This window comes from Dama dama, chromosome 17 (genome assembly GCF_033118175.1).
Source record: "Dama dama isolate Ldn47 chromosome 17, ASM3311817v1, whole genome shotgun sequence".
NCBI classification, from domain to species: Eukaryota; Metazoa; Chordata; class Mammalia; order Artiodactyla; family Cervidae; genus Dama; species Dama dama.
The window spans coordinates 65,237,415-65,255,575 of NC_083697.1; the positions used below are offsets into that span (position 1 = coordinate 65,237,415).

The 18,161-nt window shown below is 44.5% G+C and overlaps 1 protein-coding gene across 1 annotated transcript; it reads left to right on the forward strand.

The window, feature by feature from the left end:
- Positions 1 to 2,812: 2,812 nt before the first annotated feature.
- On the forward strand, positions 2,813 to 7,361 carry SHISA3 (shisa family member 3). The gene is made up of 2 exons (XM_061164662.1): positions 2,813 to 3,125; positions 5,894 to 7,361. Exons 1-2 carry the CDS (start codon positions 2,849 to 2,851, stop codon positions 6,331 to 6,333), a joined length of 717 nt encoding a protein of 238 aa, XP_061020645.1. The 5' UTR covers positions 2,813 to 2,848; the 3' UTR covers positions 6,334 to 7,361.
- The last annotated feature ends 10,800 nt before the right edge of the window (positions 7,362 to 18,161 follow it).

The following is an 18,161-nucleotide window of genomic DNA, read 5'->3' on the forward strand; positions in this document are numbered from 1 at the left end:
TTAATCTTCCTTTACTATTCAAGTAGTAACAAAATAACAGCAATCTTGGATATTTATAAACCCCAAAGGAAGTGCATGTTATCTTCTTGTTTCAAAGAGCATTCTGAGAGCATCACTTTTGCAGTAGAAATTGGTAAGTGTGCAATTTGAAGGGAGTTTCTAAGACAAGGAACCAAACACATTTCCCCCAGTGCAAACCCCCTGAGCCGACTGTTAGGATGGTTTAAAGGTGCTTTGGATCAAGACCTAGAAAAGAAAGCGCGGTGTACAGTTGCTTTCCTGCTCACAAACATCAGATCGAAGGAGTATCGAGTAATCTGGAGGTGTGGTTATTTCCCATGAGTAAACGTCCAACTAAATTTGAGTAAAATGCTTTCCAAATAAGTCAAACAGACAGGAGCTTTGAACGAGGGAATTAATTATATACAGCGAGTGTCCTAAGGAAGAGAATCCCAATGTGGCACACAGAGTGTAATTATTGGGGGGTACGTGCCAACAAGTCATTCCCTAAAATATTAATGCTATCAAAGAACAGCTGGATAATGAGAGAAACTTGACCCTTGGGGGACTAGCAGAGGTTGCTGCAGAACTGTATGTAGTCGTGATGTCATGGAATTCCTCTAAATTTAACAAAAATATTATTAAGAGGTGTGGTTCTGGGAAAGTTATTAGCAGTAAACATGTCTTTGTAGTTTTATCATCTTATCACGATCATTATACCTCACTGTTGCTGTGCTTCCACACAACTTTCTTCCTTAATTGCTCAGGATTTATACAATCCAAACAACACTCCTTAAAAAAAAAAAAACAAAGAAAACTCTTTAAGTCTGGCAAGGACTTTTCTTTTTTGTAAGTAAAAACACAGTACCTAAGAAATTTCTGCAAAAACAATTTCCCATATGCTTATTTAAGTTCTTTAAGTCAAGAAAGACGGTCTCATTGTTTGTTTGTAGATAAAAGCCGGAACTTAATTGGGTTTTACTAAATAGCATATTATTGTCCCACGTAATATCTAACAGAGCAATAAAGTTAAATATTTACACAGTCCTACTTAACATCTGAAATGTTGGGCATTATTTTTACATTCTCCTAACTAAATGCTAATCCCTATATTTAAAGTTAGAAATCAGAAATGACTCTTTCCTTGTAATATACTTGAACTTATATTTTAAAACAGAAACCGTTTCACTGAGTTACCAAAAAAAAAAGGCTTCTGTGAACCGACTCGGACCCTCGCGAAGCTTTTGACCGCACACTTTCATGGCTGGTGAGCGTCAAACTTTGTCTTTTTGTTTCACTCAACTTGCCAACATCTAAATCAGTGACACGGGCATTCAGCGTTTCCTTTGACAAATAGGTTGAGATACGCGTAACATATTCACACGAACCAATAAATGATGAGAGGAAGTTCAGGATGCCTTAAAAATAAATTCTTGAGTTGAGCCCAGGTTTCACATAACGCCAGTTTCATAGGGCACTTACCCGGCTAAAGGCGCAGTGCCCCTGAAAATAGCACGCGGGGGACACATCATTTAAATAAATGTGTTTCTTTGCCCGAACAGAAGTTCAGATCTGCTCAGTTCTCATTAATTTTGTTCTTTTATAGCCTCTGCGGGCGCGAATGGAAAAGTTGTGCTCTTTGAGGTTTTGTGAGTTGCCCTGGGTAGGCGGAGGTGACCCTCGATTTTTCACCCGGCGGCGCGCAAGTTAGGGGGACGCGGGAGGGTGCGAGTGTGTGCGCATTTGTCAAACGTGCCGTCCCTTCTGGAGACAGTGGAAACCTAGGGGGAAATCGCAGCGCAAATGGGGCCGGCCCTAAAAGTCTTGCCATCCGCCCGGAACCCTTAGAACAGGTGTCCCAGGAACGAGGCTGGATCTGTGCAACAGGTGACAAAATGATTCGACAAACCTTAGCCACCCAATTCATTTTTGATTACTTTCCTAAAAAGCAAACCTCAGGTCCCCACTCGCGCGCCATCTCGCGTGGGTAGACGGAGACCCGGAGGCCCTGGCCCTCTGCGGAGTTTGCTGGACTATGCGGGGTGTCTGTGTGTGTGTCTGTGCGCGGGGAGAGGGCCTGATCCCCCAAGTTTAGGGTCGCGTCGAGTCCCGGGGGGGTGCCAGGGGAGGAGGCGGCCGGGAAAGGCGGAGGAGGGCGCACGGCACGCAGCCGCGCCGCGCGCGCTCGGGCGGCGCGACCCGGGAGGCGGACTCTCTCTTAACCCTCGCTGTCTCCCCCTCCCTCTTCCTTTTTAAAGGACGCCGTGGAGGCAGAGCTGTCAGCAACCCGGAGGCCGTTTGTACTTGGCCCGGCCGGGCTGACTCCCGTGACAGACAGGGGCGGGGGCTGAGGGGCCGCCCGTCCCGAAGCCCCAGACGTGGGCATCTCACGTTCTGCTGCTTCGGGCTCCGCTCCGGACCCAGCGACGGCGGCGAGTCCAGGTGCTGCGCGGTCCGGGAGTTGCCAGCCCCGGACGCGATGGCTCCCGTGAGGAGTGGGGTGGGAGGTGGCCGAGGGCTGGGCGAGCCCCTCGCGCCCGGAGAGTTATGAGCGCGGCGAAGGACCGCAGCATCAGCTCGAGCCGCAGCCTCGGCGGGCGCCTCCCGCGGGCCCTGGCCATCTCGCCCCCGCGCACCATGCCGACCCCCGACCGGCCGAGCCCGCCGCGCCGCAGCCCCTGCTTCCTCCCTGGCCCCCGCTAACCCTCAGGGGACTGGTTTTGGCCGCCCGGGCAGCTCCCCAGGCCTCTCCCCAGGAGAGGCGGAACCGCGGGGCGAGCGGGGCCCCGGCTCAGCCCTTCGCTCTCCAGCCGCGTCCCCCTCCCGGCCGCCCGGCGCGCCCGCGGCGATGGGGGCGCTGCTGGCGATCTGCCTGCTCTTGGGCTGGCTGCGCGGGGGCCCGGCGGGCGCCCAGCAGCCCGGAGAGTACTGCCACGGCTGGGTGGACGTGCAGGGCAACTACCACGAGGGTTTCCAGTGCCCGGAGGACTTCGACACGCTGGACGCCACCATCTGCTGCGGCTCCTGCGCGCTGCGCTACTGCTGCGCCGCGGCCGACGCCAGGCTGGAGCAGGGCGGCTGCACCAACGACCGCGGCGAGCTGGAGCACCCGGGCATCACGGCGCGTGAGTACGGGCCCTGGGCGGGGCAGACGCTGCCCGGCCGGGCTGCCGTGCGTGCCGGCCGGTGCGCGCGCGAAGAGGCGTGCCAGGCCTTCCCGGGTCTGCGCAAAGGGGACGCTAGAAAGTGGGGGGATCAAGGGAGAAGTGGGTGGTCGCGTTTCAGGTCAGGGCCGCAGTTTCTTTGCAGTCCCGATTCCCGCCACACGCGGTCTCCGCGGGTCTGCCCAGGAGCTAGTTCGCCACGGGCCGCGAGGACCGCGGGGTTTGCACCCAGTGACTCTGGGGGAGAAAGAGGGAGCCCTGGGCGCGCACGACATTTCGGAGAAGGGCTGTGGCGGCCGCGCCAGGCTGGACTTGAGTTTTCTCGGGTGGTAAGGGTGCCCTATTCTGCGCCCTGGGAGCTCCGGAAGCTTTGAGACGTGCTGATGGCGCAGGGAACGCAACTCTTGGGGTGCGTTTATCTGTAGCCCCGCGGCGGTAAGGAACTTGAGCCACATTTGTGTGTGTGTGTGTGGCCGCTTGGTCTTGTTTCTAAGCCCCATTCTCACGACTTCCTTTCATTTCTCTGCATCGAATTACCCACTCCGGCCCACCCCCCATTGTCACGCTTTTCAGAAATGCCCAGGTCCTCCGGTTGGGTATTTAGAAACCGGGGTCGCAGGGGCTTCCCCGCCCCCTATTCTCACGTCGGAAAACACGGGTCAAGTTTCCCCTTACTTCAGAGCGGAATAAATCACAACCCCAGCAGAGGAACTTTACACCTTAAAAAACAAACAAAAAAAACCCATTCCACCTGAATCGGAACTTCAGGGAGACCATTTAGAGCTCCAGGCGATGGTTTTACGGCCGGGGAAACCGGAGGAGCGGGGGCAGGGGGCGGGGGGAGCCGAGAAAGAGCCTCGACACCCCAGAACTCCAGAGCGGGGGTCTGAAGCGGGCCAGACACGGTCCCCAGGCAAGGTGGGAGAGGCTGGGGGGATGATTACTGGTGCTGGAGCCCCAGTCCCCCGAGACTGAGAACCCGGAGGAAAGGGGGACCCGCCTTCCTTAGAACTCCGTTAGACCTTCAAGGAATTTAACTTTGGAGGGCGAAATACCAATCTAGAGGATTGAGGAAGTGGCTTCTGGGGGAAAGATGTTCAGTGGAAAGTAGGGAACTCTAAGGCAGCCTGGCCTGTTCGGAAAATACAAACTGGCTTCAGTCACTCGACCCCTCTGCACAGCAAGTGCTAAGCGCCCGGTCTGCCTCGGGGACCCCACCCTGGCCTCCCGGTCTGCCTCGGGGACCCCACCCTGGCCTCCCGGTCTGCCTCGGGGACCCCACCCTGGCCTCCCGGTCTGCCTCGGGGACCCCACCCTGGCCTCCCGGTCTGCTCTCTGGAAGGAGAGGGGGCAGTCTCCGCACTCACCCAGGCTGGGGTCTGGCAAAGCCTCAGCACCTCCCCTTGCCAGCTTGTCATTGGGGCGAGTTACTTAACTGCACTGGGCCTCTTCTCTAAAATGGGCATGTTGCTCTCAGAGGAGTTAGGTTGTGAAATAAAAGAGTGTATGGATGCTCAGCAAGGTGCTGAGTGAGTAGTCACTTTAGACTTGCCTTCTGCAGGGCAAGGAGTAGTAAGAAGTACTAGTAATCTACTGCTTGTCCTTCTAGTAGTAGTAGTAACCTTCTTCTAGTAAGACAGGGCAGAGTGGGTGGCACCCAGAAGAGCTTACACCCAGGAGCCCACAGATCTTAGGGTGGATAGTTCTCTACCACTCATTGCCTATGTGTCTTTGGGAAACTCAGTGACTCTCCAATATGTTTCCACGTCTGCAAACTAGACCATATCATGCCTGCCTCACAGGGTTACATGAATCTGGAAATAAATACAAAATAGGCACACAGTAGGGTCTTAGTCAATGCAGACCTGCTTTCTTTTACCTCTAAGCTGGAGGTTTGCATCCCAAGGCAGCTCTGTCAGGCAGGGGCCACACCTGGAGGACTGCTTGGGAGGTGCCTCTGGGTGGGAAACATTATGTCTTCCTTATAGAGGGAGAAGGGAACTGGGGCTAGCTCTGTCAAAAAGTTGCGCTTCCAGAAAGTGTGGGCCACCAACACCAAGGACCACACTGCAGTCTAGCTAAAGTTCAGTCTGACCTTCCCAGAATTTGAGTGGGGATCGAGAGGCAGGAGAGTGACGGCTGGAGGAGGCATCCCAAATTGTTTCTGGAAAGAAGTATCCAGACGGGACAGTTTGTGATGTGGTAGGAGACACAGTTAGTGGGGGCCTGCTATGGATTTCTTTATACTGGGTCTTGTAAAATCCCAGGGGGGGTGGGGTTCACTTAACAGGTCCAGCTGTCTTTGCTCAGATTGGGGATTCTCGGATAGGAGATGGATTTTCAGCCTTAGTGTCCTTAAGCACCCCACTGTGATAAAACTCCTAAAACCTGGATTGAAAGCCATTGTTATGGTAACCGCCCCCAGCCCCAACTCATCTTTTCTCTCCATCCAGTGCATGGACAGGAGGATAGAATCTGTTCCTTCTGATTTCCAGATGTGCAATATGATAGCTAATTGCTAACAGAGTCTACAGTATCAGTCTGCTTCCTCCCTGCTAGGAGCAAGAATATTCCATCATCACAGTTTGCAATTCAGAGGTTACCAGTAACAAGCTCTGAGAAGCCGGGCTGACAAGGGTGGTTGAGTGGACCTCCCACCTCCTACCCACGAGCAGCCCAGAGTTTGGGAATCTCTCGTCTGAGTGCCTGTGCCTGTTTTTGCCTTCTAGAGCCTGTCTACGTTCCCTTCCTGATTGTTGGCTCCATCTTCATTGCCTTCATCATCCTAGGCTCTTTAGTGGCTATTTATTGCTGCACCTGCTTGAGACCTAAGGAACCCTCGCAGCAGCCAATCCGCTTCTCACTCCGCAGCTATCAGACAGAGACTCTCCCCATGATCTTGACTTCTACGAACCTCAGGGCACCTTCCAGGCAGTCCAGCACGGCCACCAGCTCCAGCTCCACGGGGGGCTCCATCCGAAGGTTCTCCTTTGCCCGGGCAGAGCCAGGCTGCCTGGTTCCCTCACCGCCCCCACCTTACACCACAGGCCATCCAATCCACTTGACCCAGCCGTCCGGCTTCCTGGTGTCGCCCCAGTACTTCGCTTACCCGCTCCAGCAGGAGCCCCCGCTGCCCGGGAAGAGCTGTCCAGACTTCAGTTCCAGCTGACAGGCCGTGGCTGCAGATCCATCATCTGGAGCAATGGCGCACCCGTGGATGCTGCTGCCATGGCCACCAGGAATCCCAAGAAAATTTCACTTGGACCAGCGACGTCATGGAGGAAAGTGCGAGGCAAACACAGCGCCTCTTAGTCTTGAGGTTCCTGGCTTCAGTCACAGAATGGCTGTGTTAAGAAAATTGCTTTCTGGCTTTGAAAGCATGGTGACTATTACATTTCAACTTATGCTACTTTTATTCAAAATATGCAGTAGTCCAACTTGAAAGTTACAAGTCGGCTGAAGCTGTTTCATTGGACAACTCAGCTATCCTACATAGGCCTATCTGTTCTTTTTTCATTATAAGTTCTTTAGTGAGTGATAATACAAATATATTCATAAATAAGCAAAGAAATTGTACCTGATTGTAATTATCAAAGGTTCATTTAAAAAATTAACTGCTAAGTAAACTGAAGAGACAGTGAACAGCCTGTTTATAATTTGGGGAGCAACTTAACTGGGAATAACATTAGCATCATGACAACAGTTATTTTTTAAATCAATGGCTAAATTTTGTTGGAAATATAAGAGTGTCTTCAGAACAGATTTCAATAACTGCATGAGAAATTTAACATTTTAAATATTTACTTAGATATTCATTGTAACAGAGATCTTATGTAAAAGCATTTTCCCCACCTGCCCAAGGGAATATTTATTGCAGCCGTTTTGTTCAGCAACATTTAGTGTTTAAATGAAAGTTGAACAGTTGGGTCTTAAAACATTTATTTGTAAAATGAGTTATGTACAAATGTAAAGATTTGTAATTTAATGTATTTACTACACTGATGGTACTAATTATTTAGTAGTCACACTGTAATTTTTTATGTTAATAATAAGCGTGGAGTTCAAAGTCCAGCTTTAGCTATAATCTTCTGATATTATGTATCTTAAGTGCCACTGAATTCCATGTCTGATGACTAAATATTTGGGCATATATCCTGCTGGATTAGAATAAATAAAATGCTTTATGTTTTCATGAAATCTCTTTGAAAGTTTAGATCAAAGTGCTTCATTGTATCATTCTCCTTAATGATACTCTCTGCTATTCAATAAAAGGAAATGTCTTTACCTAACACTTCGTAATTTGAAATGAAAAAAAATCCTACATTAATTTTGTATTATGTTGGAAAGCTGTTTTCTACATTGGGATGCCTGAAAGCAGCCAAGGAAGTGGACGTTTGTAGAGACATCAGCCTGTGGGCTGCAGTCCTCAGATGTGCTGTTTGCATAGATTTAAAAATTGGGACATTTCTCATAAGAATCTGAATTTTGGCTTCTCGTGGCATGAAGAGGATGTGGCCCGTGGGTGCTGTTTTGCTGGGGGTAGGAGGTCCTTTTCAGGAAGTCCTTGCCTTCCACCAGTCTTCTGCCTGGTCTCCCTGGCCTGGCCCATCTCCCTCAGTTTTGCTGCCTCTTGGCCCCTTGGGTGTCCTTTGGAAACCCAGGTTTATATGGGTCCATACTATTGTATGTCATCCTCAGTAGTTCTTGTCAAATACAGATCCTTTAGAGGTGGAATGCTGACCTAAGAAAAGTCATTTGGCCTTGACTCTTTGTTTTCTAGTTGAGGAAGCAAGTTGGAAGATGCTGTGTCTTTGCCCAGACTGATGGCAGGACATCTGACTTCTCCTGTAACTAATCCAGGTATCCAAAGTCAGCCCAAATAATGAAGGAATAAACATAAGAAGGAAGGGAGGGAGGGAGGGAGGGGGAAGGCAGGAAGGAAGGAAAGAAAAGGAGGGCGTGGGAGAGGGAAGGAGGGAGAAAGGCTGAAGGTACAAGGAGAAGCATTTGTGTGAAGCTCTGGAATTCACTCTCACGTTAGGCTGGCTTTATTCGTGTTTGTTACCTACTGCTCCTCTGCTATTTTAATCTTTACCAGGCTCTTATGACTCAAACCGTATTCTAAATATTTACAGGGACTAACTCCCCCCTCCGCCCCCGCAGACAACGCAACATGGAGGTGTTATAATTCCTATCTTACAGATTTGGAAACCAAGGAATTCAGGAGTGAAGTAACTTGCCCACGGTCCTGGAGCTGTCTGCATAACCAGATTCCAACAGCAAGGGAACACTGGCTTTGAGGTTCCTTTGTCTCTGGGCACACAATCCACTGACAAGTGAAGCGTGAGGCTCAGGGCCTCTCTCCAGGACAGTGATTATTAACCCCATTGGATCTAGTGAGTTTTCCTTAAAACAAATATTTTGTGTCACGCCTTTAACTGTCCGCCAGCTTTGCTGGTGGCTCAGACGGTAGAGAATCTGCCTGCAATGCAGGATATCCAGATTTGATCCCTGGATTGCGAGGATCCCCTGGAGAATGGAATGGTGACCCACTCTAGTATTCTTGTCTGGAGAATTCTGTGGACAGAGGAGCCTGGTGGACTGCAGTCCAATGGGGTTGCAAAGAGTCAGGCACGACTGAGTGACTAATGCTTTCACTTTTAACTGTCCTAAAATGAAATTCCTAGATCATATTACTCACTACACATATACTTAAAAACAATCAACATAATGTCTTAATGGTAAATAGAAAGGAGGACGAAAAGGAGAATTATTTCATAATGTAAAAGCTTCAGCAGATTTAACAGAGGACTCACAGGAGAACCTCTTCACACGGGAATAACAGATGTGACAGGCCCAGTCCAGACCTACGCAGGCTCACAGCACTGTCCGTTTACACTCCAGAGTCGCTCTGCTCTTACTGAGATTTTCTCCCAAAGTTTGATCTTCTTTTAATCTGCACCGTAGTTATATATCTGGAAAATTTGGTGTATATTTAAGGCAGTGCAGAAAATACTTACATAAAATGGGACTAGATTTTTCCACTGATAGGAATGGAGGGATATTTCAAAGTCCTGCTCATGGACATCAAGTCTTTGTTGGGCCAACTGCCTCATGCACTGTAGATCTCTGAAGAACAGAAGCTCTATATGTTGAAAGTCAGACAGTCAGTCAGGTCAGTTGCTCAGTCGTGTCCAACTCTTTGCGACCCCATGAACTGCAGCACGCCAGGCCTCCCTGTCCATCACCTGGAGCCCACCCAAACCCATGTCCATCGAGTCGGTGATATTATCCAACCATCTCACCCTCTGTCGTCCCCTTCTCCTCCTGCCCTCTATCTTCCCCAGCATCAGGGTCTTTTCAAATGAGTCAGCTCTTTGCATCAGGTGGCTAAAGTATTGGAGTTTGAGCTTCAGCATCAGTCCTTCCAATGAACACCCAGGACTGATTTCCTTTAGGATGGACTGGTTGGCTCTCCTTGCAGTCCAAGGGACTCTCAAGAGTCTTCTCCAACACCACAGTTCAAAATCATCAATTCTTCAGTGCTCAGCTTTCTTCACAGTCCAACTCTCACATCCATACATGACCACTGGAAAAACCATAGCCTTGACCAGACAGACCTTTGTTGGCAAAGTAATGTCTCTGCTTTTTAATATGCCGTTTAGGTTGGTCATAACTTTCCTTCCAAGGAGTAAGCGTCTTTTAATTTCATGGCTGCAATCACCATCTGCAGTGATTCTGGAGCCCAAAAAATAAAGTCAGCCACCATTTCCACTGTTTCTCCATCTATTTGCCATGAAGTGATGGGATCACATGCCATGATGTTAGTTTTCTGAATGTTGAGCTTTAAGCCAACTTTTTCACTCTCCTCTTTCACTTTCATCAAGAGGCTCTTTAGTTCCTCTTCACTTTCTGCCATAAGGGTGATGTCAGCTGTATATCTGAGGTTATTGATATTTCTCCTGGCAATCTTGATTCCAGCTTGTGCTTCTTCCAGCCCAGCGTTTCTCATGATGTACTCTGCATATAAGTTAAATAAGCAGGGTGACAATATACAGCCTTGACGTACTCATTTTCCTATTTGGAACCAGTCTGTTGTTCCATGTCCAGTTCTAACTGTTGCTTCCTGACCTGCATATGGATTTCTCAAGAGGCAGGTTAGGTGGTCTGGTGTTCCCATCTCTTTCAGAATTTTCCACAGTTTATTGTGATCCACACAAAGGCTTTGGCATAGTCAATAAAGCAGAAATAGATGTTTTTCTGGAACTCTATTGCTTTTTTGATGATCCAGCGGATGTTTGCAATTTGATTTCTGGTTCCTCTGTGTTTTCTAAAACCAGCTTGAAGATCTGGAAGTTCATGGTTCACGTACTGCTGAAGCCTGGCTTGGAGAATTTTGAGCATTACTTTGCTAGCTGTGAGATGAGTGCAATTGTGCGGTAGTTTGAGCATTCTTTGGGATTGCCTTTCTTTGGGATTGGAATGAAAACTGACCTTTTCCAGTCCTGTGGCCACTGCTGAGTTTCCCAAATTTGCTGGCATATTGAGTGCAGCACTTTCACAGCATCATCTTTCAGGATTTGAAATAGCTCAACTGGAATTCCATCACCTCCTCTAGCTTTGTTTGTAGTGATGCTTCCTTAGGCCCATTTGACTTCACATTCCAGGATTTCTGGCTCTAGGTGAGTGATCACACCATCGTGACTATCTGGGTCATGAAGATCTTTTTTGTACATTTCTTCTGTGTATTCTTGCCACCTCTTCTTAATATCTTCTGTTCCTGTTAGGTCCATACCATTTCTGTCCTTTATTGAGCCCGTCTTTGCATGAAAAGTTCCCTTGGTATCTCTAATTTTCTTGCAGAGATCTCTAGTCTTTCCCATTCTATTGTTTTCCTCTATTTCTTTGCATTGATCACGGAGGAAGGCTTTCTTATCTTTCCTTGCTATTCTTTGGAACTCTGCATTCAAATGGGAATATCTTTCCTTTTCTCCTTTGCTTTCTACTTCCCTTCTTTTCACAGCTATTTGTAAGGCCTCCTCAGACAGCCATTTTGCTTTTTTGCATTTCTCTTTCTTGGGGATGGTCTTGATCCCTGTCTCCTGTACAATGCCGTGGACCTCCGTCCTTAGTTCATCAGGCACTCTGTCTATCAGATCTAGTCCCTTAAATCTATTTCTCACTTCCACTGTATAATCGTAAGGGATTTGATTTAGGTCATACCTGAATGGTCTAGTGGTTTTCTCCATTTTCTTCAATTTCAGTCTGAATTTGGCAATAAGGAGTTCATGATCTGAGCCACAGTCAGCTCCCGGTCTTGTTTTTGCTGACTGTATAGAGCTTCTCCATCTTTGGCTGCAAAGAATATAATCAGTCTGATTTCGGTGTTGAACATCTGGTGATGTCCCTGTGTATAGAGTCTTCTCATGTGTTGTTGGAAGAGGGCATTTGCTATGACCAGTGCATTCTCTTGGCAGAACTCTATTAGCCTTTGCCCTGCTTCAATCTGTACTCCAAGGCCAAATTTGCCTGTTACTCTAGGTGTTGCAGATAATGGATAATATTTATTAAACACCATGTGTGTGTTGTATGACATGTATCATTTAATCTTCCCAACCCTGAAGTCGGGACTCTTACCATGCCTGTTTGGCAGAGAAGGAGATCAACGCAGAAAGATTGAACATTGTGCCCAAGACTGATGATAACAGAACCAAGATTTGAACCCAGGCCCACTGTCTGCTTTGAAACCCAAGCATCACTACAAACAAACGCCTCTTCTTTATGGCGTGTACTGTGATGTCCTAATCTTCTTAGGAAAAAAAAAAAATCCAACCTACTTTTCAGAAAATCTTTTTGGGGAAGAGTTGTAACACTGACTGTAACATTGCACACACTGTATAGAGGATTGTGCCCATGCACGGAATCGGTGCCTTGCACGGAATCGGTGCCTTGTTAGGGGAATACAGAATATTACAGAGCACAGAACAGAAGCAAAAACACTAGCGGGCAAACATCTCTGTCTTTACACCTGAGAAAACTGGGACAACAGGGGCTGATCCAGGTCCATTCTGGAGTCACAGCGTCTGGCTTAATTTTCTGGGTGTGTTTCCCAGAGGTTGAGAGGCTTGGGCTACTTACTTTATGTCACTGTGTGTCAGCTTTCTCGTTTGTAAAACGGAGATGTTAATTGTATGCTCCTGCTGAGGCTTGTCTTAGGAATCAGAAGTCAGAATCACTGTCCTGTGACTTGCCGTCTAGTGGGGAGGGAGCTGTCATCAGTCCCTGGTACATAATAGAAAGCAGACGAAATATCCTCGCAGATAAAGGCAAGGCTGAGTACTGTGGAAGGGGAGCTGTCACACTGATTGGAGGGCACAGAACAGAGAAAATGGCCCAACGGTTTGATAGAATTAGTCCCTGGTAATCCATGGCCTCTTGATACCTGGCCAACTTCTTATTGCCCGAGACAGAGCAAGCACCCTCCCACCCTGCACTCAGAGCCTGTGAATCTATCTATTTTAGAGAAATGTATTTAATAAACTTGCTTTTATTCACTCCAAAGCTAATAGATTGTAATTTTAATTGTCCCAAATGCATAGATTTTTCCTTCTTATTTTCCCACCCTATTTTTCATTGATTTTTAGCAATTCCCCATGGAAGAGAATTTTGCCAGATTGAGTTAAATCTATAGGAAAATTTCTCTCTAAAACCAGTTAACCCAAAAGGTTCCTGAGAATATGTACAATCACAATTAGGAGTATGATACATTTCACTGGGTCAGGATCAGTTTACTTGTGCATAACCTAAAAGGCTTATTTAGTGTATGTTCAGGAAAAATAAGGATTTACGAGCATGTTAAACTATTAAGGCAACAAACATATATTTTTATATGTATAAGACTTTCAAAATTTCAGTTAAACAGTTGCTAATGAAGTTATTCTGACAAGAGTTTACATTTGAATTGCTGGTTACATAGTCTGTACTTGAAATAAAGACTGAATAGTAAAAACTATTACATTTTCCAACAATTTTTATTAGCTTACTAGTGAAATGATCCAGATTAGAAAGATCTTTCTTCATTAAAATGAATGGTTCTGTATACTGAAATAGAAGCTTTAGGTCTGAGATGCCTTCAGCACATAAAAACAGTCTTTACATGGGGACAATGTTCTGGATTTATGCATTTCAAGTTTGCCGTTTCCTTAAGGTGGTGTTAGAAGGTGGTGCTTATTTTAAGAGGGATGGTGTTGAAAGTGAAAATATTTGGCATAATTCACAGGTTACTTTTCTGAACATTGTTTTGCTGTGATTTTGCATGGCGGGGGGCTCATACTCAATTGTTGCCCCCCGGAAAAGGTTGTGGGGAGGGGAGTGGGGTCCCAGACAGGAAAGCACGCGCTGCCCCTCACTCTGATGAAACCAGAGGCTCTTCACGTGGCTTCCCCAGTGGGTCTCTGAGATCTCATCGTGTTCTAAGTTTTCCAAATTGCAGTTTCCGTTGTCCCTTCCTTTTATCAAATGGTGATTATTTTGATTGTCCTCATTTCCAAGGTTTTCCTATATTTTGTCTCACGTGGCTATTTTACTAGTTTCCGGTTACTTCCTTCAAACTTTATTGGCCAAATGCGGCCATTCTCTCACACACTTACAAAATCTTGGTGGGGCTTAGAAGCCTTAAGAACTTCATCTTGTGTGAAAGGAGGAGCCGCGACTTAGTTGTTGACTTACAGGCTGATTTAAACCTGTAACGAGGACAATCTTGGAGGCTTTTCTGATTGAGAATCAAAATATAGTAATTTTACTTAGAATTATTTTATTTTTATTGTCATTATTTTGGCCACATTGTGCAGAACGTGGGGATCTTAGTTCCTGGACCAGGGATTGAACTCACACCCCTTGCATTGGAAGCTTGGAGTCTTAACCACTGGACCACCAGGGAAGTCCAAAAATTAATTTTTTGATAATTATTGAACTACCAACTCTTATAAAATTAGAGTTAATATACTCCACTTTATATTGCATTGAATGGGATTTACAAAGCAGGGATATTTTCAGTTATCATTGGGGTTGTAGATAAAATGTTAACATTGTTATTAAACAGATATACACCTTCTCAAACTATAGTTGTAGCAGTTTTGAAGGGCTTATGAAGAAATATAGTTTCTAAAACTAGCAATTAAAACGAACGATTTTCTTTATGTAATGGTACAGTTTATTTAATTTTTAATAAGAGGACAAAAATGTTTAAAAGTTGCAGTTTAAAACATGCACATTCACAAAAGGCCAATGACACAGAACACTGCATAGCACTGAATATTACGCGACTTTAATAACTGTTTATAAAACACAGTGCACTGAACATCGAGATAAAGACACCTGAGAACACTACTGTAATCACAGACTCAGCACTCCCCACTCACGCAGCGTCACGATTTCTGCAGCACTTTCAGCAGGAATGGTTGTTCATGGAGCTGAAAATACTATTTTATTTTGAATGCAAACTGCAATTTTCCATAGTAGCTGCCTTCCAAGGCTGCCTTTTTTTTTAACCTAGTAAACTTGAAAATGTGAAAAATGAAGCTTGAAGTAGTAAAACAAACAACAAACAGTGTTTACTGCATTTATGGCTTCTAGTCTAGAACTATGAAACAAAAACACGTATTTTCAAGTATTCTGCTCACATCTTTGCAAGAGCAGATTTACCTATGGAAAGTTGCTGTTAATTCAAAGTAAGCAAGTATGAAATCTAGCTTTCTTTTTTTTTTCCTACTTAAGGGAGATTTATTTGCTGAGAAATTTTGTGAGCTTTATTAAAAAAAGTTCTTAGAGGCAAGCTAAACAAAAGTTTCAATTAAATTAGTTCAAATTTGTTTGTAAAATAATTTACTTAATAAAAAAAAAGTTGTGTGGAGGACCAGTTAATTTGTGCACTGAATATTAAGTCTCAGGTAGGCCATGAGGGAATTTTAAGGCAGAAATAAACATCAAGATTTACAGCAATAGCCATGCGTTGGCCTGGACCACCTTAAATATTAATTCATGCAAACCATAAACCTATCAAAAACACAGCTGCTCTCATACAGAAAATAAATCAAGGCGAAAAATGGAAAACATTTATTTCCTTTCCTTCAAAATTCAACTTACATTCCATTTTAATAGCTGTTGAAGGTTAATTAAAATGCAGCAAAGTATAACAGTTTCACGAGTGACTTCACTTATTTTAATGTGAGAAAAATCAGACTATGGTCTCTTTAAGAGGCATTATAGAAATGTTCATCATTAAAAAGCATTTATTAGGCACCAGACTGCATGGTGTTTACATGAAGTAATTTACAAAAAGAATTCCATGGGCCTGGTTCATATGATGTGAACAGGGTGGCAATTTGCTCAATAAATTTTGTACATGATTATAGACTTATTAGATGATATAAGTCTTAGAACCAGGACATATTAAAGGGGCAAACTGCACAAAAATAAGCACGAATGATTATTTAGCTTTGTAATAATGATGATTTTGTTATACATAAAAATTTGTGAATATGCAATCTAGTACATTCAGATTAGTATTCATTTCCTGAAAGAACACTTTAAGTGACAGATAAGTGATACACAGCATACACAATGCAGAACAAATCATCACATGATTTTCACACTGGCTATGTAGGACGTAGGACTGCAAAATTAAAATACAAAGTGTAATTACCAGAATAAATGTAGATTTCTTGAATTCATTTTTTTCCCCTGGAAATTAAGAGGAATCGCTGATTCCATTCAGTGACCACACAATTCATGTTAATGGCTAATACTGAATATAATACACATTCACCTGACTTGATTAGAAGAAGTTTTCCATTAACTTTGCCACGTTGCCCAAGCAGGCTCATGTCAGCCAGAGTATTGTGTGGGAGGGTGGATGGCGCTTATTCCATTTAAAATTTACTACATTCCTGAGAAACACCAGTTTTCCTGCTCATACTTTCTACCATATAGCATTTTTTCTAGGTGTGAGACACCAATATATTTTTATATGTATATATAAAACATTTAGAAAGTTCATGCTCAATATCACTGCTAAATAGTCAATGCTAAAGAAGCAACTTCCAACTTTTCAATGCAAAATGAATGAGGATTTTCTGCTGTGAGTAGTATTTTCTGAACTGTAAACATTTAAGCAATGGTGTTAGCATTTGCCAGAGTCCCTATAAGGGACTTTTTAATTGAAGAATGTCCCTTATTTCAGAAAATACACATTAAAAGTCACTTCAACTATTTATTTTAATCCTGGTAAAACTGTGTTACCCACCCCCACCCCCACCCCACTTAGGAACGTTAAAAAAGGAGGGTTTTCTCTAACACTACAAAGTCACTGCAGTTGCAATGTTGTCTTTTAAGTTTTACCAAGGTGGTCACTCCCTGCTGCCTACCCCTCAACTCCCTACCGAGAAGCTAAGAGATTGACTTAATGTTGATAATTCAAAAACAGGTCCATGGGACAAAAAGGCATAAATCAGTCATGTTTCAGATCATGCTCTTTCACATTATTAACCATGAGTCCTCCACTCATGTTGAAGAGCTCCACAGAAACAAATCATGTTTCCAGGTAAAAATAAAGCTTTCAGTTTTCTTAAGTCAGAAAATTCAGTTCTATTACACTCATCACATTTCTGTATTAAAACTGTGAAGTGAGGGGAAATGGAAGCAGCCCTTTTCCGGAACTGCAATTAAGTGTTTCTCCCGAGGGATGTACTTCATGCTTCTTTTTTTAAAAAAGCCGTTATTCCGTTTACTTGATTCTTGTTTTCCATTTTTTTGTGGTTTGACTTCACCTGTCATCACGGAGGCCCAGAGGCTCTGAATAACCATTCAGTAACACTGTGACATCTGAATTTTGAAGATGATCGTAGACTCTCAGACCTGTGGTCTTGCATATTTGAATTCATGCTTTTCTCAATCTGAACTCCGAATGGAAAGGGTGTGGAGAGTAACTATGTCACCTTCTTAACCCTTTTAAATTCAAATTATGTATGTCATAACCTCTCTTATTTGTAGAAAATGTGGGAGGCATACATGTAACTAAAGTGCTAAAAATTCAGAGAAGGAAATGATATATAGACTAAAATTTTAAATCTAGATCGAGAAAAAGGGTGAAAAAGATGTGAAATGATCAAACTCAAGGAGTGATTTGAAAATCACCTCTCTTCTTAATTGTAGTTGACTTAGTTTTTTAAAGAGGAAGTTCTATCTATTTTGCTGGTAAGTCCACTTAAAGGCAAACAGGCTTTTGAATACAAGGCAAAAAGTTTGCTTCAATCTCTGAAATGTATCTGAAAGCTAGAATTCTTTTTATTTCTACATGAAAGCGTTATGTTAAAAATAGTGTAGAAAACTGGTTGTGGTTTTTAAACAGCCCCTTCACCATTAATTGTTGGTATAGCAAAATAGGCATTTTCAGGAGATATCTTGGAAATGCTGAAACAATTAAACTGAATCTATATTTTAAAGCACATTAACAAAATCTACTCATGATGAACAGAGTTCTTTGTAAAGTTATAGGCTTGAATAAAATAGGTGTTTTTAAAACGGGGGGGTGGGGAAGTACTACTTATTTGTTCCAACTAGCAGCATGTGCCTAAGTTTGGGAGCGGCTTGACAAGGGCACTGTTAAGCCATTCTCGGTTTTAAGTTCAGGGCAATCACCTTGACCTGGGGCGTGCCATCAAGGACAACAGGCATCTGGAACGGGCACTACTCGGGAAAACCAAAACACAGGACAAAAAGCTGAGCCTACAGACACTACAGAAGCCCAGGCATTTATCTGACATGGTTTTACAAACACCTCGACAGAAGTATTGGAAATCCCACATAAACACTTAAGTACATTTTTCTTAAAAAGAAAACTCAAAGGCAAAATGACATCACTTAATCTACAGCAGAAGCCAGGTTGTAAGAAAAATCTCAACGATGATGAAATGTCATTAGAAAGGATGGAGACGTAAG